We start from the raw sequence: 22940 nt of genomic DNA on the forward strand, positions 1-22940 counted from the left end.
TTTGCTTAGAAGTTATACATGACATTAAGTGCTTCACTGGGTCAAGGTTTAAGCTGCTGCACTGAGCAGACAAAACCTCGAAGTCTGCAGCCACCAGACCACACACATTCACACCAATCCCCATCAGTCCCATCCCATCACTTCCAATTTCTGCATGAAGTCACGGCCCCTTTTACAGAAAGCCCCCAGCAGATCTGCTTTTATCACCAGTAACAAGGAAATCCACATTCACATGAATTTTAGAAAAGCCCAGAATACCCCAAATAAGAACCATCAGAGCAGGGGAACACGGCAGCAGATTGCAGCCGGTTGCAGCTCCTCCTGGCTTAAGATGAGCTGAGAAAGCTGATGGCCACGTGTACTACTATGTGAGGGGGAAAAAATGATGGAGAGAAGAAAAACAATTACCTTGTCTCCTTGGAAGCCGATATCTCCTGGAACACCTGCTCCTCCCTGATCACCCTGGGTACACATCACCAGAGAGTTAAAATAGGCAACAGCAACGGCCAAAACGCCCAGGTAGATGCTAGATGGTGCATTGTGCAGCAAGTCTCATCACTAGCTCCATTCAAAACTGAACTGCTGGCAAACTGTAGATCATATTAACTGTGACAACAATCCTGAACGAAGTGTGTATTGCCCAACATTGATTCTAAAGTGAGAAATGAAACTGCAGGAGAGAGAAAAATATGAATCCCCAAGCATTGTGTTTCTATAGAAACTGTAAGAAGAGAGACTAATGTTCCTCTGGCTCACAGCAGCTGTGAAGGTGGGGAAGTGTTAAAATTTGGCTGACAGAGGAGCTGGTTTAGTTTTCAATGAATGAACCTTTTCTCTCATAAGGCTCTACAGAAAAGAAAACAACTCAGTGTTTCTGTGAGTGCACCTTAGTGCTGGTGTCAAAGATCAATCCTCTTCTAGGAAAAAAGTAACTTGTCTATAAAAAAGTAACTTCCATAAAAAGAGTAACCCTTAGTAATGCTTTAGTACCATCTCACTGCCAATATCCAGGCTGAGATTCCCTGGGAAGGTTGGGATGGGGATCCCATCGTTGAGCTCATCATTGACAGTACTTCCTAACCAAGCCCCTCTTTGGAGCATTGTAACAGATTCTGACTGTATAAGTATCCCTGAAGGTTTTCTTAGGAGTAGTGGGCTGTCTTGCATTGCCTTAGCCCTGCTGTGAGCAGGCTGTTGCACCTCCTGGTGTCCCTTCCAGCCTCATTTATTTAGTGATTTACTCAAACAAAGGATGAGTCAATGATGGGGCTGTGAAAGGAAAATTCTACTTGGGAGTTAAAGGAGGAATGGCTATAAAAACTTGGTACAATGACAAGAACCAACAGAAATAACTGTTAGAGGAACTCTGTCCCATGTACAGCACACGCCTCTAAACTTGGCTTCCTAGTAAGGGAACAAGCCATGCAAGAGCAGAGAGCTATATGTTTAAACATAGCCCACATGGAAGACATATGGACTCCTGTGACACAGCCAAAGTCTACAAAGAGATGACAGAGGAAGTCTACTTCTAATCAGGCAAAACCCACCCACTTGTTACCAGAGAGCTGAAATCATTCTGACTACTTCAGTACCACGCAGAGGATAATGACATTGTGGATGGTTAAGACTTGAGTTGGGAAAGATTTTGGAGACAACTCTTTTCTTTCAGAAGAATAATAATTAAGAACTATGCAGAGTCAAGGATGGAAACATTTCATGGGTTCATGCTAAATTTGCTTAGATGTTTTGGTAAACGTTCCCAGAACATTTCACTTGAACCATCTTCAAAACAAAGCTTTTAAACAGCGAAACTGAAATGCTGCTCTTCAAAAAAACGTTACATTAATTTTACTCCTTTGGTTTTTAACCTAAAATATTTTCATTTGAGTCAAATAACCAACATTTTGCTTCATCTAAACTATTTTCCATCTACCCTTTTTTTTCCTTTTGGCAACGCAAGCAAATGGAAACAATCAGTTGTTTACACAGCTTCAGTTCGGATCAACCCCAAGTATTAGATACAATAGAGATGGGAAAAAAACTACTGTATGACCCAGTTCATTTCCAGCCATTGACAGATTTCTCTCATCTTCTCGGCATTTTCTACTTAGTTTATCTAGTCCAAGGCTTAAAACACTGAAATCTACTCTAAATCTGGCTCCTGTCAGAAAACAGCAGGAAAATAGCTCTTTTCTTGAAAGGGAGGGATTTGCTCTGGAAACTCTTTATCACTTATGCTGAGGGTCAGAAAAAGGAGATTTTTTTCCTTTTAATTCAGCATTTTTCTACCTGGACAATTAAAATACTGTCTTGGAAAAAAATATTTGGACTTTAAGAAATGATAACTGTAAGAAAGGAGTTTCCTGAGCATAGGAAAAGGCAGGAACAAATCTTTATCAGTGAAGTGGGATAGTGACTGTGTGACAAAGTAAGTTTTCAAACAGCTCTGAGAAATGGGCATTAAAGTGAGTAAGAAGGAAGTAGGAAAGACAAAACATATCTCTTATCTTTATCTGGGCTCCATGCAAAGTGTTCATGTGCTATTGCAATAGCATAGCAAAATGCCACAGCATCAACACTCCATCTGCAATGGCCAGTAACATCTTAAACCAAATCTGAGGACTGGGACATCCCCTGTCCCTCAAGGAATGTATAAACTGAAGTTACAAACAGGCTTTGCCCATAGGATATTGGCTGTTTCCCCTGTGAAAAGAAATGCAGCTTTAGAGACTCCGAGGCCCTTCCTAACACCACAGAAAGGGGGCTATGAGGGAAGGGGCAGATTTGCAAGTGCAAAGTGTGTTTGCTGTCTGTAGGATGCAGAGGAAGTCCCTGTGCAACAAACTCATTTTGCTCTCAACCGGACGTCTCTTTTACCAAGACTTTCTGCTTAGCTAACATCCCCTGGGGAAGAGCTTCCATTTCTAAATGGGTTTATTAGAAACTGCTTTTCAGAGAATCCACCTGACATCTTCATACAAGATTCAGCCTCCAGTCTGCCAGGATTCTCTGGTGTAAGGTGCTCATGTCCTGGTGGAATGGGCATATTTAATAAGGCTGAGAGCTACTGTTGGCCAAGCCTGGGCATCATCTCTTCTTGCCAGTACCTGGGTTCATTCAGCTCAGGTCTTTCAGAGGTGGACTAGCCACTTGAGGTGCCCACTTACAGGCTCAGGAAAGGTGTTTGGACAGCTGGCAAATAGTAGCTCAACCCCCATGGAAAATCAGGTATCTTCAACTGATTTCTGAACCCTAATCATAATATGGGGTGTAAATAGGACTTCTGGATTCTAACAGAGTTTTCTGCTGTATGGGCTGTGCACTGGCTCTGCACAGTATGATGCCAGCTCTTCCTTCTCCTGCAGCATTCCTGGTGAATGCTCTACAGGAAAAGGGGCTTGTAAGTTTGAAATAATTTGCTCTTCAAAGGGAACTCAGGGACTTCAACACAGTCATAGGGTGGTACAGTGGGATGGGTGTGCTCAAGCCACATCGACGTGCAGGGAAAAGGTTGTTGCACGGTGGCTGGACGGTCACCCCCAATGAGTTAGCTAAGTTCAGCCTTGTAACTGCACCTTCAACATCCAGCAGAGAGGGGAACTCTGTTACTTGGGAGGTGACCAAGCTATGAATAAGGATCTCTGCAGAGGCAAATTGCATACGACCGCGGTCTGGAAATGTTTCAAGAATGACAAGAGGCAAACTTTCAGACTGACAGACTGAGAGAATAAATACAAGGTTCAGGGAGGCTGCTTATGTTTCTGGTCAGAGCAGTGAGATGTTTTTTTCTGAAGAAGATGATGGAGGTTTATAGTGAAGTTAAAACCTAATGGACAGAAAAAGAGTAGTAGGCAACCAGGGAAAGCCTCTAAAATAAACTGTTACAGTTTAAAAATAGCAATAACAGCAGAAACTAACAGTGACATGATGTGAGAGGCTACAGAAGGGAGCCTCCAACACAGGTCAATCCCTCAGCTCTAGGCAGGGTCCTTCCTGTGATCCAAGTGGGCCCCAAGTGAACACAGAGATCCTACTTCTACTTCCCTGTATGTGGAATTTCCTTAAAACAAATAGTTCTAAGACCAGCTTCAATTAAAAAGCATGTGGCAAAAACAAGGGGGTGGGTAAAGAAACATTTATGATGCAGCTTCTTAAAAAATACTGAGACAGAAACTTTCATTGAAAAGCAAGCAGGCAACAAGATGAAAGATGATCTTCCAAGAGGCAAAGGTGTACTTCTCACCTCTAGCAACCTCATCCTTGGTCACTTCTGTGACTCAGAAGCCTTCACATAACATGAAGGGCATAAATACCCCTTCCTTCTACCACACGTGTGATTAGGCCACAAGCTCTTGAAAGGTAGAGTTTTTCCCTTGCTACAAACTGACCAAAAGCAGCAAGACAAGATATCATATGAATTTCTTAGTGGTACCAGAACATAAACAATCAAAAGACATATGTAAACAAGCTGTAAGAAGAGATGAGTGTTTGTTCTCATGATGCTCAAGTCAGAATAACAGAAAAGAAAAAGGTTTAAAAGGTGCCATTTGCTAAGAAATGTGGGAGTGAGTCAATGAATGCAACAGCCTTTTGATCAGTTGGAGAAGGGGTGTATTATAAACTGAGCCAACTAGCTGAATGGCAAGACCAATAAATCAGAAAACCAAATAACTGAAAAAAGCCCACAAAGCTATTTCAGGCTAAATCCTCCCCAAATGTAAGTATGCAAACAAGTGCAGCAAACTCAGATGCATTGGCTAAAACTGTAATGCCAAGCTGTCTGCCTTCACCTGAGCAGATGAGAGCTGTGGCCATCAATGCCTAAGAAGGTCTAACTTTCCTTTACCTTGTCTTTCCCAGCCCTTTGGCTGATGGACTGCTGGCAGGGGCACGCACAAGCTCTATGGAAGCACTCTCTGACTCATCAATGATATGTCCAAGTGGTGATGGCACCCAGGATATTCAAACTAAAGGCATCTCATTAGAGGCAGAGGAGGCTTGAGTAGGAAGGATGATTTGTCAGTCTTAGATTAGGAAACGGCTGTAATGAAAGCCAGGAAAGGAAATCTGTCCTGTTCAAGGAAAATGCAGTGGGAGAGGTAGTTAGAGAGGGAAAGAAAAGGTTTCCTGCACCTCAAGAGAGAGATTACAAGACTGAGTATGGGATTATTGGGGGAGGATGGATAATTCTACACTTGGGAGTATTGTAGGATGGGTGACTCTTGGGAGAACTGCAAACTATTTTGTTTCTGTGATAGCAGCAGGAGAAATAGTGGGGATAAACAGAGCAGTCTGGGTAAAGTGATGGAGACTGCAATATCCAGGAAGGTTACTTTTGCTAAACAATGATTTAAGATTCTTAAGATAGTCAGTCAGTTATTCCAAGGATCAGACAGATGAGTTTGTGGGCTCTGGAAACTGATGTTGAGTCAAGAAAGTAGCTACAATGTCTGAAGCTTGTCCTAAAGAAAAAGCTCTTCTCTTGCCCCATCTTTCCTCTACAAAAATGAAAAGACAGTACAGAGGAGAAACAGAAAGTGCAGACACAGGGGCCCTGGCAAAGAGCTGCTACAAAATAAGCAGCATGGAATCATCAGGCTTGACACTACTTTCCTGATGTGCAGTTTCAGGCTGCTAAATCATTCTCCAAAAGCAAACATGTAATGACAGAATAAAACATCAGAGAGGAGGAGGAGGAGGAGAAAACACTTAATGGTCATTTTCCATTGCCCTCCTGAGCAATCAGAGCCAACAATAAATGATCACACCTCCCACTCTTTCAGACTAAATAATCCTAGAGTCAAATATCTGTAGGAGGATGGTTCTCATGACAGTGAGACAGTTACACACAGCTTCATGCTGATTTAGCTCAAGCTGCGTGTTTTTGTGCCAGCAGCACTAAATCATTGCAATCAATGCCCTTCTCCTTTTTTTCTTTTTCTAATGTGATTTATATCAGTTGGGCATAAGGCAATTTCCTCTCAGCAGAGGCTGAGCTGAGCTGAGCCTCTGAACAGGAGCAGAGGTACCTAACACAGACCAGTTTTTTCCAGGGAATCCAGCTTGGATTGCTTGATCCAGTGAGTTCTGCTGCTCTGTCACATCATATGTTTCCCCAAAATGCATTAATGCAAATCCACTGTCAGTGTTGTTAGATCTTCATCTTCCTCCCCATCCCATCATGTAACAGATATGAAAACAGAAAAGCCCAGTGAAACACCAGATAATCTAAAAGTTACTGTCATCATCAGTGGGAGGCAGAAATGCCAAAGAGGACCTGAGCATAACTGATCTGTACTGGAAGTTCAAGGAAAAGAGAGGATGAGGTAGATATAAAATAAAGAAAAATCAAACCCAAAGTGTCAAAAAAGGGAAGAGGGTGGGAGGGTGGAGGCAAAGAGACAGCCAGAGTGAGGCCAGTACCATGTGCTGAATAAGAAAGAGAAGTTAGAAATGGGATTTCACATGCAAAATTAAAACACAGTGCAATAAGGGAGTATTCAGATCACCTTATCACCTTTCAGTCCATGTTCTCCAGGGTTTCCCATCAGCCCCTGAAACAAAAGAAGGTTCAGAATGAGACTAAGCCACTGTGAAGACTTGCTCAGGTCTATGACATTGATGTTCCTGATGGGTCTGCTGGCTCAGACCCACAGTGTTGATCTGGCACAGCCCCAAGGCTAAATGCTAGGCTGCTTCTAAAGCATCCTCCCTTATTCATGCTTTAAACACACTGCATAGGCTGGAGGTGAGCAGGGAAAATGCCCCTGGGATTTAAGAATAACGTTCAGTCCTGCCATGGAAGGATAGGAGCTCATACAATTCAGTTACTCTCTCACCTTTAAGCCTTTTGGTCCTGGATAGCCTATTGGTCCAACAGAGCCCATGTCACCCTAGTAAGAGAAAGAAAATTACCAAAGTCATTAGGTGCAAAACCAACAGATAGATGTATGTGGTGGGAAATTCCTTCCCATTCTGGTCTCTTGGTATCCCTGAGGAATTGCACCACTGACTTATGCAGAAGCAGCATCCTGGCACACATCAAGAGGGTTTTAACGTGTAGACAGCCTCTAAATAAAAGAAGCATAGGGTATTTGCCTCACAAGCTTGTGAGGGAAAACCAGCAGTTCCTACTTGCATACTGCTCTTGCCACAAAGAGACCCCAAAGCACCTTGACATTGAGAGCTGGAGATGTGTCCCTGTGATCAGCTCATCCGGTCTCATCATGCTGCACCTGCATATGGCCATGGCAACTGAGCAGAGTGTGCTGGATCAACACTTACAAGTCCCTAAAGGGTGGGTGTCAGGAGGATGGGGTGACACTTTTTACTGTAATGCCCAGTGACAGCACAAGGGGTAATGGACAGAAACTGGAGCATAAACAGTTCCACTGGAACACAAGGAGAAACTCCTTTGGTGCTGAGCTGAGGGAGCCCTGGCCCAGGCTGCCCAGGGAGGGTGTGGAGGCTCCTCTTGGGAGGTTTCCAAACACATCTGGACACATTCCTGTGGCCCCAGTTGAGGGGAACCTGCTTTAGCAGGGGGTTGGGCTGGGTGAGCTCTGCAGGGCCCTTCAACACCCACCATTCTGGGATTCTATTGGATGACTGGAGAGTGTGTGAGCATCCTGCTCCTGCACCACAGGAGACACACGTATCAGGGAGGGTGATCATTATTTTGCCATGAAGAAACCACGTCGAAGTCTGCAACTGGGATAGGATCTGTGAACTGGTTTTATGTTCTTCCTGTTTTGAGTGGATTCATTTCCTTCTTCCACTATTTAAAATTAAAATATTGATCTGTATTCATTCTCAGTGAAGTTCCTTGTGTTCTCAGAAGGAATCTACCACAGTATTCCCAAGTTCTGAAGGGAGAGTCTGAGGGTGTGTTGAAAAACAACACAGATCCAAACAGCAAAAAAAAGCAATAGTCAAGAAATTTGGATCAGTACTGAGCCCTGATATAGAGAGGACAGAGGAGACACAGGAGGTATCTCATCAGTGTGGCCATTCTGCTGAAGCAAGAAGTCAGCGTGGCATTGTGTGTTGGGACTTGTATGAGAAACTGCAGCACAGGAGGATGCTGGAGCTCACAGTTGCTGTGTACATGTACAAAAGAAAGCCTTCAATGGCCAGCATTTAAACAGGCTTTGACTGCTTTCTGCCCATGAAGAGAGTCAGTGATACAGTGCACCAGCCTTGCCTGCAATGTGTAAACAAACAGGGAAGGCTCTGCTGAAGGAGTGCTTCTCTGACTGGCAGTCTTGGGCCCATGGCCACGCTGGGAGCACGGGGCTGCAGCCCTACACAGACACCCTTTTCATACCTCCCAGCATAAAGGCTTCTTGTACAAATGCGTTTACTTAAAGCTTTGCCCACACTGTTAATTAGGAGAGCAAAAGGATTTAGTTACACCTAATTCTGCTCTTCAGCCTCTCTTAAACAGTGAACCCAAACACCTGCGGGGTGCCTGGAGGCAGACAGGAACCTGGCCAGTCCCCCACGAGGGCTATAGCTGGGGAGAAACGAAGGATCCAAACACCAAGCTGCCTTCTCCATGCCCTTCAACATGAGCCTAGTGCTGCAAACCCCAGTGAAGAAGGATGGTGCTGTCCCATAGGGAGGAGAAGGCAGGATGGATGTGTCCCCTTCTCCTCAGAGGGAAGGAGGAGGTGACTCTTACAGCAGTCCCACTGGAGATGCTTCAGCATCCAGAATTCAGGTGTTGCACATTACCCAGGGACACAAGATCTGGCTCAGTTTGACCTGAATTTCAGCTTGAAACTTTTACCTGCTCAGATTGGTACCAAGAGACTAACTGGGAAAGCCAGCAACTGCTGCTGTAGCAAGTGATTCCCCCAAAAAACAGCATTGCAAGGGACCAACTTTCTGCCTTAAAGGTAAAGCTAGGAAGAAGCTCAAGACAGGGATGATGATTTCTTCATCTGGATGGCAAGGGAGAAGAAATATTCAAAGTTTAAGACACAACAGGCTTAGCAGCAAAAGGAGAGCTGCTGTTTTTGCCCTTATCCAGCAAAAACATTAGAAATTGGGATGTCTGTAAAGACCAACATAATGGATCAAGACAGAGAAGGTGACAGACTCGAGGTAACTGGTGATGGAGCTGAATCCTGGTCTAGGATGTGCAATGCTACATCTTGGGGCCAGGTAGGGAAAAAACCAATTTAGTTTTTGGTGCCATTTGGGTAGCTGCAGCAAATGTGAGGCAAAACCATCATGATCACAAAGGCAAGTTAGAAACCACAAACTGTTTCCATTTCAAATCAATTCCAGGCAAAACCTCTCCTTCTGGCTCCTGCACATAACAGTATGGCACTGGCTGGGCCAGCAAGGAGGGGAGGACATGCAGCCTCCTGACCCCATCAACTCTGGAAGGATCTTAATCCCATTTGCTATGCCTTTCACTTTCTAACAAACAAATATATGCAAGATAATAGTAACCAGGTTAAAGAAATCTTTCCAAAAGCTAGGAGGAATATGATCCAATTTGGACAATACCTTCAATCATGCTCTGTTTAAATAGCAACCTTCCTCTTACAGCTCCTTGCCAGGAGCACATCCTTTCTGCTGCTGTGGTTAAAGCACCTACTTTCATCTCCACTAAGAAGGGGAAACACAAACCTAAATTCTTGGCTCCAAGAAAAGCTTTCTGAAGCCTTACTCCACCTGTAACCCAGTCCCCCATCTGCCAGATGGTTACACTTGTTCTAGCCTCTTTGTTTTTTGCCCATGGAGTCCAAGATTTCTGGGTTTGGTGCTCTATATTTCTGCAATTTGTAGAGGCCTTATCTCAGATGACAAAAACACTCATAATTTAAGCTACAGAAAGGCAAAAGGGGAAGAGTTTTAATCATTCATTGCAAATTAAGTTTTCATGGATTATCACTGGAGGAGGAATCATTTTGAAGGAATGCTGTAGTACTAACAGAACCTACCACTTTTTCTGCATGGAAGTAATGTGAACCAAGAAGTGAGGCCTAAAAATAAACCTTAATATGTTCAGCAGGGCATTCACTAACCCCCAGCACAGCTGTCAGAGGATGAGCTGCCACCCATCCTTACAGCCATTTATCTCCTGCTGAGGAAAGAGTATAATGAAGCATGGAATTTGGCTGTGTACATAATTACCTGAATTAGTGATGGTGAGAGTGCATGTAAAATTCCTCTATACCCAGAGGACAGATGGTTCCTGCTCATGGTCTCTCCAGTGAGCAAGAACTGTGTGTCCTTAGGTTACTGCTTACAGAGACTTGCTTTTTAAAAGATGGCAGATCCTGATGTGGAATAAATATTGCATCTTTGAAGAAATACCCTGGGAAATGTTATCAAAAGGGCAATATCTTATCAAGGAATAAAGACACTAACAGCAAACCTTTAATCTGTTCCCTTATGCTTAGAAAGGGTTTTGCCCTCCTCTACCTCCCAGTCTACCAGGCAATCTCCTCTCTCCCCAGATGTCACATCTCCCCCATGCAGTCAGCCTGCTCACTGCCCTGCCACAGGAACACAGTCTGTGTGTAGTTATGCAGGCTGAAAGGGTTAAAGCCCTGAGAAGCCAGATCTCCATTTGTTTTTGTACTTACAATGAGTCCAAGGACTCCAGGAGGACCTGGGGCTCCCAATTCTCCCTAAAAGGAAAGACAGATCCTCATGGTTAGGGATGCTTTGTAGACAAACAGAGGCTGAAAGGCAACTCAGTGTTTCAAGAACTTGAGAAAAGGGAAAAGCCTGTCCCTCCCCCTTCCATCCCCCCCACAGCCCCTTCCCCAGCCAAGGCAATCAAGATCTTCCATCTTCATGTGAGCACAGCTTCTCCAGACACAGGGCTGTTTGTTGTTTGGCTGTTATTTGCTGGGCTGACATCCCCTCCCAGGAGCAGGCTGCATAAAAGAAGCATTTCACTGTGAGGCAGGGGAGTGGGTGGGAGCCTGCTCCAGGTGAGCTGAAGCCATTGGCAGGGAGAGGGACCAGGGTAGGGAGGGGGCAGAAAGTGAAGGTGGGAAGGAGAGGAAAGCTGCTGCTGCTTAGCACTGGGAGAGGTGAGATGCTGGGAAGTGGTTGAGGAAGAATAAAACTCAGAAGGAGAACTCAGATGGAAATCAAGCTGGGTAATTTGGGGAGAGGGTGTGCTAGCTTCTGGGGCTGACTGATGGGCCATGGGAGGGGTGTTTGGCACATGTAGCGCTCTGAGGCTGCTACTCCTGTATCTAAGAGCTGGTTTAAGGTGGGGAACCAGCAGCTTCCTCTGCGCTCTGCCTCCTACAGCTGGGCTCCTGTCCAGACCATCAATTAGCCGTTCCTTTAATTTTCAGAGGAAGCTCCTAGCCTTCAGGCTGCAGCTTTTCTGGGGTAGGGGGAGGGGTTCAGCACCTCTGTCCCTGGAGCAGGGAACTCAGGGAACTCTCTGCAGGGAGCCCAGCACTTGCCTGGAGGATGAATCACACCACAGAAAGCAGGAGATGGACTGCAGAGATTTTGTCTTGGGCTCTGTGCCATCTCTTACAGGCTGCTCCCAAGCAGGGCATTTGGGAAAGCACCAGCAACTCTTAGAGGCTTTCCAAGAGCACCCCAGAGTGCATCATTCTGAGGAATAGGCTGCTGTTCGGGTTTATGGGGCTGGTTTGAATTCTCAGCTTCACCACAAACTTCCTCCATGCCAGCTTTCTAAAGACATGCAGCTGCCAGGAGTGTCAGCAGGTGCCTGATGGCATTTCCAGGTGATGTACAGCAGGGAAGCTGTGTCAGACCCACACGAATCACCTAGTCCAGCTCCCTAAGCACTTCAGTCATCACACAATGCTCGGCCTGTCCCTTTGTGTCCCTCAGTGGATCACCTTCTCCCTCACTACAATGCCAGCGTGTTGCTTGTCAGGGCAAAGACCTGCTCTTACACATTTCCATCTCTGACAGGGCCTCTCCAAGCAAGTGCATTGGAAATACTAAACATCCCATTGGCTCAGACAACCCTATCCCTGCTCTGGCTCACGCTGGCTACTTGCTTTGACAGCCCCAGCTTGGTTTATGGTGCACATCTGGTGGAGTCCCCTTCAGAGCAATAAAGCTCCCCTTTTATGGAAAGATTTGCCCAGTGAAAGAAGGAAGGAGAAGGGGACACAACGTGACTAAACGTGCTCAGCCTCCTCGGGTAAAGGGTTACGTGTGTTTATTTTATGAGAAGTGGAGTAAAGGACTATTGGGCAAGCACACACAAAAAGCTTTTCATAATCTCAACCAGCCTAAAATTGCATTTTTATGGCTGGTTCCTTTCCTGCATACTTGGGACATCTGTGGAGCAATTGTTCCTCACGGGTGGGATTTCTATGTCCTCAGAGCTACTGTAACAAGGTCGGCTTCAAGGTTTTAGCGGAGGCCTGATGTTACCAGGCTCAGCAAGAAGAGGGAGCATCCCCAGGAATGCTAAACATGGTGGCCTGGGTTTGCCAGGAAGCTCTGATGGTTGGGGTGCAGACTGGGTGGATGGTTGGCTTTTGGTCTCACCAGGTGCAGGAGGGACTGCCTGGATTTCTGAGTTATGTCATGTGAGTATTCCTCAAAACAAAGGGTAAATATGGAAATGCATGGCCTCACATTTAACACATCTTGGAAGAGGAGGGGATGGACTCCCTGGGAGATGCTGTTAATGTGAGCCATCTCCTGGGAAATGGAGAATTTACAGGTGCTCTTTCCTGGTTAGTAATGACAGGCTGGTCCTGAGGGAAAAATGGTCTCTATTCCTTTCTCAGAGCATGAACCGAGAACTGGGACAAGAGACGAGGAGATGAATCAACAGTCCTTTCCCATGTCAAATTCCTGTGATTAAGAGACTAATTAGAGTGGCTACAGCACTCCAGGAACAAGGATCTGGAATGTGATGTCTCAACAGTTCTCAGCAAGTTGGGAGGAAGGAAACCAGTCCCTGTGGTTGGAAGAGCCTTTGCTGTGGCCGGAGGGGACGGAAAGAAGATCAGAGACTGTCGGCCTCACCATCCCCACGCAACAGAGGCAGCAGCAGCACGAGAGCTCAGTGCATCCAAGGATGGGGCAGCTCAGGCCCCGTGGCAGCCTGCCTGCCTGCCTACAGTTGAGCTGCGTGCTCCACCTAGCAAACTCGGCGTATTTCTGTTCCACAAACAGACTTTCTGGCATTTTTCTGCGTCTGTGACTCCGCTGGTGACCCCATGAACCTTCCTTTAAGTCAGCCGAAACAGTCTGTTTTCATTCAACAATCTCCAAGGCACATTAATATTTAAAAGCTGTTGATAAGATGAAAGGAGAAGGATCCTTCTGGATGAATTAACGGAAGGGACGGTTGCTGCTCCCTGATGCTCTGGGAACTGGCATTCGGCAGACAAGGAGTACATCTCCTGAATGGGGCTTAAGACAACTTGCAGATTTAAAAGAAAACAAAACAAGCTATTTGGAAAAAAAATAGGCTTTCTGACCTCCAGGATTCCTGCTCTTTCTAGTGGGCTGGCTGAAAATAGCAATATAATCTCGAAGGTCTTCTACTTTGGGACTACTGATTCCACTCTGACCCATGGCTGAGGTTGACTGAAGGATGGGAAAACTCCTGCAGATGTATGCCTTGGGAATGTAATTCTCTCTTTTCACTGCATTTGTGACTCTTATGCTGAATTCCCACAAAGGCTGGAGGAGAGCTGAGCTTGGCTTGGTGATTAGAATCGCTTGTGAAAATAGCTTCTATGCTGGATATATAATGAATGGGAACTTGAAGACACATGCAGAGTGGGTTACTTCACACAAACCATTCCATCAAACACCGAGAGCAACACTGTGATAATGTGTGAATAACCAAGACAGCAGGAATTTGAAAGATGAATCAGTACTGCTCACATGGTAATTGAGGGAAAACCAATGAAGTCATTCAGAAAATGGCCTACAATAGTTAGTACATTTGAGAACTTCCACAAGGGCATGTTTTGTGAGTAGTGGAAAGCTCAGCACATACCCAACTGTTTGGTATTAAGTGTTACAAGAGCTGAGCAAAATAAACCTTATCAGCATCCAGCTGCTTAAATGGTCTCTGTGACCATCCTGACCCAGTTCCCAAGAGACACATCTCATTCTTAGAAAGCCAGCAGAGGCCAGATGAAGAACAGATAGAGACCAAGAACTCTGGAGCCTGGACACCTCTGAGTCCAGGGACTGTCTGAGACATGGTGTAAGGCAGCCAGAAGCCTGGACTACAGTGTCTGTCTCTCAGTACTCCCAGACACCAGAGCATGGAATCTGGCACTTCTTACACTCACATTCACTTACATTCACTTCACATGAGGAAAGGTATTGAGCTTGAAGTACCTTAGAAGTTTACTTCTATGGGCTGCTGAGATGCAACCCAAGTGGTGTCAGCTTGCTAATCTGCATCACAGAATGAAATGTGGTGAAAAATAGGAGGAACATGCCTCTTTCTCTATGTACCTCAGATCTCTACAAAACTGAACTCATTGGCCTGTTCCTCTGAGGGTTCATGTACACTCAAGCACTCTGTGGTGCCTTCTGTGGTGCCATGGACATCCCTCTGTCTATGAGCCTATGTCTCCCTGCTCTATTCAGATGAATCTTCATTCAGAACACATTAGTCAACAAGGTGGCTTTCACAGGCTTTGGATAAGGCCCTGTGATATGGAAAACACACTCCAACCATCCATTAGAGGCAGCACTTCTGTCTTTCCTTTCCGGATATTTCTTCTAGTCATATCCTCAGGATGAGAAAGCATTTATCAAGACCAAGGTGCAAGAGAGGCAATAGATATAGAGAGAAAGCAAACAGCAACATTTGCAGTTGTAGGATGGGGATCCACAGCATGCTTGAGCAGGGCAGGGACATAAATCTGATTTTTCAGGAGGGACAAAACCTAAATGCTGCCACCAAACTCAAAAGCTCCTTTCATATATATTTCAGTACAGTGTGCTGCCTACTGCAACTGAAAGAAAGAAAAGAGAGGAAAAGCTATCAACTTACTGGGTTGCCATCGATGCCTGGAGGTCCTCGTTCTCCAAAATCACCAGGAAAGCCCTGAGGAGAGGAGGCAAACATGATTATTGGTTATTAATGCACCCTGATGTAAAGACAGTCAGCATAAAAACTGCTTCCCCTGCACTCAGTGCAGCACTTTGGTATGCAGAGGGTCACAAGGAAGTGTGGGCCAACCAGCCTGCTTGTCCTCACACAAACCACTCTTGCTCCACCAGTACATCTGCTCAGAAAGAAGCTCTACAAGGCCAAGAGCTGCAACATCAGTGCTCTCTCCTGAGGCCAATGAAAGGCAACCAGAAGTACCTGTTTACAAGGCTCAGCCATGAGCTGAACATTAACTAATGGAAACCATGAGGAAGAATCAGTGGAGAGAGAGGGAAGCTTCTCCTTGGCCATGCTATGAAAAGCACCCAACACTGAGGCTGCTGGACCTGACTTCCTCACTTGCAGGCTGTGTCCAGCCCTCAATCAGTCAGGTCTTTTTTTAGCACCACTTGTCAGTCCTGGGCATGCTTCATATGGCAGGCAAAGTTTTTGCAATGTCATATAGTAAGCAAACATGAGTAGGCATAGCAGAGAGATGAGTGGAAATCAGTGCTTCTGTCATCACTTTGGTTCACCCAAGTACTCCAGTATGTCCAACAACGATTATGCATTTGGAAGATCAAACTCCATTTTTAGGATACAGTGCTTTTTATCCTCTTTCAGGAAGAAATATCCTACTGGCAGGATGCTTCCTTAAAAGTCAGTCCCAAATCCCTTGTGTTCTGGAAGAATTCATAAACCTCACTGCAATGACTAGCCTCAGACATGGATTGTCAATCCAAATTATTTCATCCTGTCTACTAACACAATCATTTTAGCAGTACCCTGTCCTCACAGGATAGCTGAATAGCGTAATGCCTGTTGGAGCCCATGCAGATGCTTAATGGAGCTGATCAAAGATGCCTAGTGAATTCACTTCATTGCATTCACGACCTTTCAGCTTGCCAGAGGAACAAATGGTTCCAAGTTCATTACAGTCCACACCCCAGAGCTGTGAAAGACCATGTTTACTACATGAAAAAGTCACCACAAAAGACTTCTTCATCATCTCATTATATCCAGTACAAATTTGGAAGGCTTCAAACAATTATAGAAAAGGGAGTGGAGGTCATGAGCCAGAGCCAGAACATGGTGGTGTGACACATTCTCTCTTGTGCTCTTAGACAGGCTCTGTACTCCCCTAAACGCCCCTAATTCCCTATTACAGACAAACCATACAGCAGCTTGCTCTTCCCTGTGCTGTCACGCTCTGTCTCCCTCAGAGAGGGCTCAGCAGAGGGGCACACAACCTCTGTGGGTACTAAACCCTCTTAGTCACTATACTGACATTTGCAAGGACAAACTGGTTGAGTTCAAGATGGATTGGACTCAATTTTCCCCTGAATTTGAACTTCATTCAGCAAAGGACTGGCAGGGAGCAGGCTGCCAAGAGCTATCAGAGACCAACTCAAACACCAGCGGCTTCAGGGCTACTCTGAACTTCAGCTGCAGTGGAAGGTGCTTTGGGAAGGCTGTGGCACTGAGGTAGGAGAGTGCTGTGACTCTCTACTTGTTTTTCTAGCATGACCCTTAAGATGAAGTGAGATAAAATACGACACAGCATCCACTTCCTTCAACTCTGACCAAAGGGAAATTGTCTGCTAGAGGAGCTCCCCATGGACAGAGCATACACAGAGTCTAACCCCAGGCTCTGACTCCTAGACTCAGTAAATTCAATCAGAGATAAAATCCTGCTTTATTCTCCTCATTACTCTGCCTGTGGGCATCAGGATAGAAAATTAAGGAATATATTTGCATATAAAAGGCTCCCTAGCCAATGCATCTACCTTTGTGCTTCAATGCAGAGTGAGAACTGGCAAAGCAAAGCTTCAGTCACCCCTGCTCCCTCTTCTGTTTGTGGTGGAGCAGTCTTGGGGAGTAAGCGGTGTTGCTTAGCTAAGGCTACACCAGAAGATGTGCTTCAGAGATGCCAACAAGCTGAAACTGTTTGTTTGTAGCACATTGGGTGTGCTACTTTTGACTCAAACTCAGAGTCACGGTGAAACTGCCTTACACCCTTCTCTGGCTCCATCAGACCACATTCTAGGCTAGCAAAGGGCTTAAGAGAAAGCGATGGAGCAGACAGGGAGAGGATGATCGTTTCTGAGCCAGAAGGATGCTCTCCTAAGCACCATTACCTTGGAAAAGGAGAGCCAAGGGACACAAAATGTGACAGCTGACAGCAATGTGCTACCCGAAACCCTCTCAGCAACACTGGAAACTGAAATGATCACGGCAAACAGAAGAGGAAAACTATTCTGGGCAGCTCTGCAGTTAAAGATGTCATCCAAGACCTCTCTTCACCTTTGCAGGTTTACAACTCCCAGTCAACACAAGTATGTGGGCTTGGCAGTGTGAGGTGAGTGGTTGGACTTGATGATCTTAAAGGTCTTTTCCAACCAAAATGTTTCTATGATTCTAGGAAAAAGATACTTGGTTAAACCTAAGGTGAGAGATGGGGGATATGTTTAAGAACCAAAGTTTTGTCACTGACTTCAGAGCCAACATTTCAACTCTTCTGTACCAATTTCCTACAGCATTCAGTATGCACTCCTGAACAGACACAAGCTATCACTTGCTTGCTTGGATTGAACACTTCCATTTTATGGCAATCACACTGAATGGGAAAGTTGTCTGCCTTTTTCCAGCTGGTCACTACATCCCTCAAGACTGTCCACATGCCAAATAGCTGTGGTAAGCAACCACTGGAAACAGCCTTCTGCCATCTAGAGACAAAGATGTCAAATATAACAAGGCAGCAAGGGGGCTACAATTTTCTTTAATGAAAAAAGAAAGGGGAGAAATAACTCTGCTCCGTAATGAATCAATAAGATTAGAACAGGAATGTGTAGGGAAAACTCATTGTTCAGGCAAGACAACAACAACAAAAGACTACCTTGGAACATTTTGCTGTTTACTGTCATACAAGTTGCCAAGGAAACTATGAGTGTGCATAGACTGATACTGTACTTGGACTGATACTGTACATATCTGTACATAGACTGATACTGTACTGTAGCTGCAGATTTCAGCCACAGCCTTCAGCATTCCTCCAGCTGCAGCTTTCCTTCGTCAGAGGGCAGAGCTGGGAACAAAGATGCCACCAAGCAGCCTGGCCCTGGGGTTGCTGAGGTGTCTTCTGTCAAGCTAAAGTCTTGCCAATATGGGAAGATTTTACTGCTTTGAATAGTACAATGAAATCAATATTGCTCCAGCAGCATATCATCATCTAGAGGAATGCTTGCTCCAGACCAAAAGCATTTTGTAAATTTGCTTTAGATCTCTTCCAGTGTGATATAAACAATATACTCCTTTACCAGAATAAAAGTATCCAGACAAGGAACTATTTAAATTAATACACTTCCCACTATTCTCTATTTATGCCTCAGTTTCTAGTACTAACCTTGCTGTTTAAAGACAGAGGAGATTTGAGGCACTTGGTAACAGGGTTAATGAAAATCTAGCTTTTACACAGGGTTTCCAGGTATTTAAAAAAGCAGATTACTTCTGTGTTTTCAAGGCAGAGAGCTGAGCACCTAAAGCCACTTGGTCAATACTACCTACCGTGCAAGAAATTAGACGATAAAACCTGTGCAGAGCACACTGACTTTTCCCACAGAGCTAGGATTTCTGCCCATCCTCAAGATGGGATGGAAAAGGGTCAAAGTAGGAGGAAACAGAAGAAAACTCAGAACAGTGTGGGCTGGCATCATTGCTGTAACAGCCAGGCTCAAGACAACATTCAGTAGTGAAGCCTCATCCTTGCCAACACCTGATCATCCTTAACACACGATCTACTCTGCTGGCATGAGCACCTTCCCCAGCCTAGGACCACAGATCTTTGGGGTTGGAGGTGGTCCCCTCATACTTTTTGGCCCAAGCTGTAAAACAAACCCAGAGGAGGAGATAAATGGAAAGAGCAGCTTCAACTAACTCCAGTTATCATAGCCCAAGAGTTGAGTTTGGCAACACAAGTATTAACAGGCTTTTGTACATTGAGACCAAAGCTGGTGGCTGTGGCATGAAGGAGGATATTTTAGCATCCATACAGTCTCCAAAGACCCAAACCAGGTTGTGAAAGCTATCCCAACACAGTCCTGTGCACAGCAGGAAACAATCAATCTTCTAAGCCCTTAATGAAAAAGAAAGCACTTTCTTTCCATGGGGTAAGCAGTAGCAGTTTAAACCACAGTAACAGTTCCAGTGACCACAGTGTCCTAATTTCTTGGAGCTCACATGTCTGTAAAAGCTATTTTTTCAGTGCCCCTCCCCTCTTGCCTGAGTCTAAAGTACTGAGATGTTCCTCAGGAACAAACCCAGCACTATTCATCCTAAACAAGCAGCCTAAGAATTACAAATGGACCCTGTTATCCCATTTATTTCATTCCTGTAAGCAGCACTATCTCTCCTCTCCCCTGTGCTGCTCCAGTAGCCTGAGGAACCCAAACGGAGGGAGAACACATGGGGCAGGAAGCTCATTTTATGGTGCTGGCAGAGGCAGGTTGCATCTGGCAGCCCATTACAGGAGACTTGTGAAAGAGATTAAAGAGTCTCCTGACCTTCCCAAAGTGAGTGCAGAGGTTTGGGGTTTTTTTTAATATAGAAAGTCCACCATTTTTCAGGGTGCAGCTGCTTTTTCCAGGAAGACTGGTCCCTTGAAATTGAGCTCAAGGTTTGAGATGGCAAAGAAAACAGCCTAGTGAAAAACCCTGAGCCATACATCCTGTGTGCTCTGCGGGAGGGAGGGACATACAGAGAAGGATCAGAACTGGGAAGGGATGGTACATGGCAGCAGAGCTAGGGGGAAAATGTTCAGCTAACAAGTTCTGTTGGCCAATAGCCAGTGGGGTGCTCCTCCACAGTGGCTGAAGTCAGGTATGACAAAACTTTTGGCTCTGTTTCACAGCTGGGAAGTACAAAGAGTTGGTGGGGAAAAAGTAAACCAGTCCAGCTGAATGGCTTTTACATTGTCTGAAGAACAAGTTCAATGAAAGAAGCAAGTTGAAGCTTGAGGAGGCTTTGGAGAAAAAGCATACAAGATACCTTGTACTAAGCAAGGTACAAGTGCTTCTGTGCTCTCCTGTCCCCATCCCAGGTGGAGTTCTATAGTGGTTGCACAGTTTGTCCTCACTGCACTTGGTGAAGCTGAGGAACCAGTATTAGAGAGTGAAACAGAGAGAGATGCAAACTGATTTATCCTGGGTAACGCTAAGAAGTCCGAAGCTGAACCACTGATTAAATCTCTCTCTTTGAGATCCTACAATAGTGTCTTAATTCCTTTTCACCCCCACTCCCTGCAAAGGGCATCCTTTCATGCACCAGGAGACTCCTGCTGAGAACAACCAGACCTAGACAGACACTGGAACTAGCTCCTCCTGTATCAGAGGATTACATCCCCCTCCACCTCCTCTTCCTTTCTTCCCCAGCTTAAAACAGTGGCCTGCCCTTTCTTGCTGTTGCCAGCCAAAGGGCCGCTCCCTGGTCTGAGCAGACGACACTACTTCTTGTCCCTGGAAGCAGATGTCCTCAGGGAGCCAGAGACTGGTGAGAGGCACCATGTCCATTGTTTCCCCAAGGCCTTTTTCAGGTGTGTGCATGTGGGTGGGTGTGTTGTATGTATACAACATCTGATTCAGTTTAAAACACTTTCCCTGATGGAGTAAGGGAGGCAGTCTGGCAGCTGCAGCTCCGAGGAATCCTGGCAGGTCTTCGAGCCAACAGAATCCTTCTCCAAAAATAGGATTTTATTTTCCTGTTGGCTGAAGGTGAAGCTGCTTAAACCAACCAGCCCTCCTGTCTTGTCTGCAAAAGCCTCTATTTGCCAGTTGGCTGCAGCCAGGTGAATCTCTGCCCAGGACTCTCCCTGGGGATGGAAGTTGCAAGTCAAACAATTTAAACAGGAAAAAAAAAGAAAGAGGAAAAAAAAAAGGCGGTGGGGAAGCAGGGCTGAGGGTGAGAGAAGGCATTCACTGGAAAAAAAAAGGAGAATAAAATAAACAAGTGTAGCTTATGTTGGCAGCTTAGGCCACAGAGAGCATTCTTGGTGGAGAGTGCAGACGTGAGCCCCTCGCACGGCTAGGGCCTCCCTCTGGGGAGCCTGGCAAAGCCTGTGCTCCCGCTGGGCCTGCTCACCAGCTCTCTTTCACACAGCTATGCAGGAGCCTTTGTCTTCTGCTCAGCCCAGACCCAGGCCTGTGACAGCTTTCATCCCTGCAGAGCAGCAAGATGCCATCCTCAGCTGGGTAAAGCACTGAAGTCCTGCTGGAGTCCTGCGCCTTTGTCACCCGAAAGGGATGTTTGCTCTCTCTCCCTGGGAGACTTTACAGCTCCATGTAACATCCTCTTTGGACAAAGATTTCCTGACATTTTTAAACATAAGTATCCCTCCAACTGTGGGAGCACAGCCCTCCAGGGCAGCCCATTCCACCCAAACATCAGCAAAAGTCCCTTGAAGCATCTTCAGCCAAACATCACCAAAGTTAACCAACGCTTCTTCTATCCTCTTTGCCTGCCTGTTTCCTTCCTCTAACACTTGCTTGTATGTGTTCTCTTTCCCATCTGTGGGGCTCTAAGAGTGCAGATAACATGGGCTCAGTTACCTAATGTTGAAGAGCACTGAATCTCCCACCACTCCTCATTATTTATGGCCAAGATTTCCAAATCCTGCAGCCTCATGTTTAATGAAGTCAAGCAGCTTTGGTGATCTGAATGTTCTCAGACTCAAAAGTCATAGTTGCATTATTTTTTCCTTATAATTTCTAATGAAAATAGCTGTTGGGCTTTGATTTGATTTATGAATGAGCACTGAAGGAAGAAAGATGCTTTTGTGCTTAGGAGACCTTGGTTTAATTCTTTACAAGCTTTTTCAATGATGGACAAGTTGCTTAGGGACATTACTGGAAACAAATCATCTTTGTGTTTGTTTTCTTTCAGTAGAAGTTATGGACTTGTGCACCTTTCATGTGCTTTCCCCTGTGTTTTCAAGCACTTCGTTTTGCTCATTATTTGGAAGAAGAAATATATGTTAATTTTGTCCACCTTGACTGGTTACTTGGATGATGTAATCATGAACAGAGGAACATATGCTGATATCAGAGTGATAAGTAACCATGCAAGCACCTCACCATGGACATCTGGGAAACTCCAGACATGTGGAACACAACTTGAGCCAAAAAGACATGGTGACATTTGCTCTGGGCTCATGCCTGCATTTCAGAGTGGTGAACCAGGTCCAGAGGGGAGGAGAGACCAGCTGCCAACTTAAGCATTAAAAAAAGTCAATGATGGCTCAAAGAAAAAATAGTTTTAAAAAATTAGGTTAATAAAAATGATAGCAAATCCTTAACTTAGATGGCTAATGGGAAAATCCAATTCATGGGCTAAAACTCTCTCAGTGACAGAGCTTTGGTGATCAGGCCTGAGCAGGGAAGATAGGTTGAAGAGTAAATATTTATTTTCTGAGGACATGGATAACATACTTTAGGATCAGTTAAAAAAATCATTCCCTTTTTTTTCAGGTTTTAGGAAATGGCTTGTGAACTAACACACTGAACTAACATCTGAGTGTTAACTGAGTGGGAAGCCACAGTTTAGCTCTAGAAATGTCTCAGTTTTAATTACAATATTTCTTTAATATGTTTCTAAGTGTTGAAAGAAAAGTAAAGCTCCACTCTTCCTCACATGGCTTGACCCTTAGCAGGCCATGTGAGCCATGATAGTACTGTAGGTAAGAACTCTCAGAGTGTATGCCTACATCATGTTTCTCATGGGAAAAGCCATATGGGCTGCCTCTTGGCATCCTCAGGGAGCTCAATTGAGTCAACTGGAGTTTGGTAAT

At 45.2% G+C, this 22940-nt stretch overlaps 1 protein-coding gene across 1 annotated transcript in view; it reads right to left on the bottom strand.

The window, feature by feature from the left end:
* COL27A1 (collagen type XXVII alpha 1 chain) overlaps positions 1–22940 on the bottom strand; it is a 154816-nt gene that overhangs the window by 74699 nt on the left and 57177 nt on the right. Inside the window, exons 13-17 of the mRNA XM_062011295.1 lie at positions 15005–15058; positions 10605–10649; positions 6840–6893; positions 6510–6554; positions 409–462 (exon numbers count right to left, since the gene is read on the bottom strand). Coding sequence (XP_061867279.1) covers positions 409–462; positions 6510–6554; positions 6840–6893; positions 10605–10649; positions 15005–15058 — 252 coding nt within the window. The remainder of the gene's footprint in view (positions 1–408; positions 463–6509; positions 6555–6839; positions 6894–10604; positions 10650–15004; positions 15059–22940) is intronic.

The sequence above is a fragment of the Colius striatus genome, chromosome 19 (genome assembly GCF_028858725.1).
Source record: "Colius striatus isolate bColStr4 chromosome 19, bColStr4.1.hap1, whole genome shotgun sequence".
Lineage (NCBI taxonomy): Eukaryota > Metazoa > Chordata > Aves > Coliiformes > Coliidae > Colius > Colius striatus.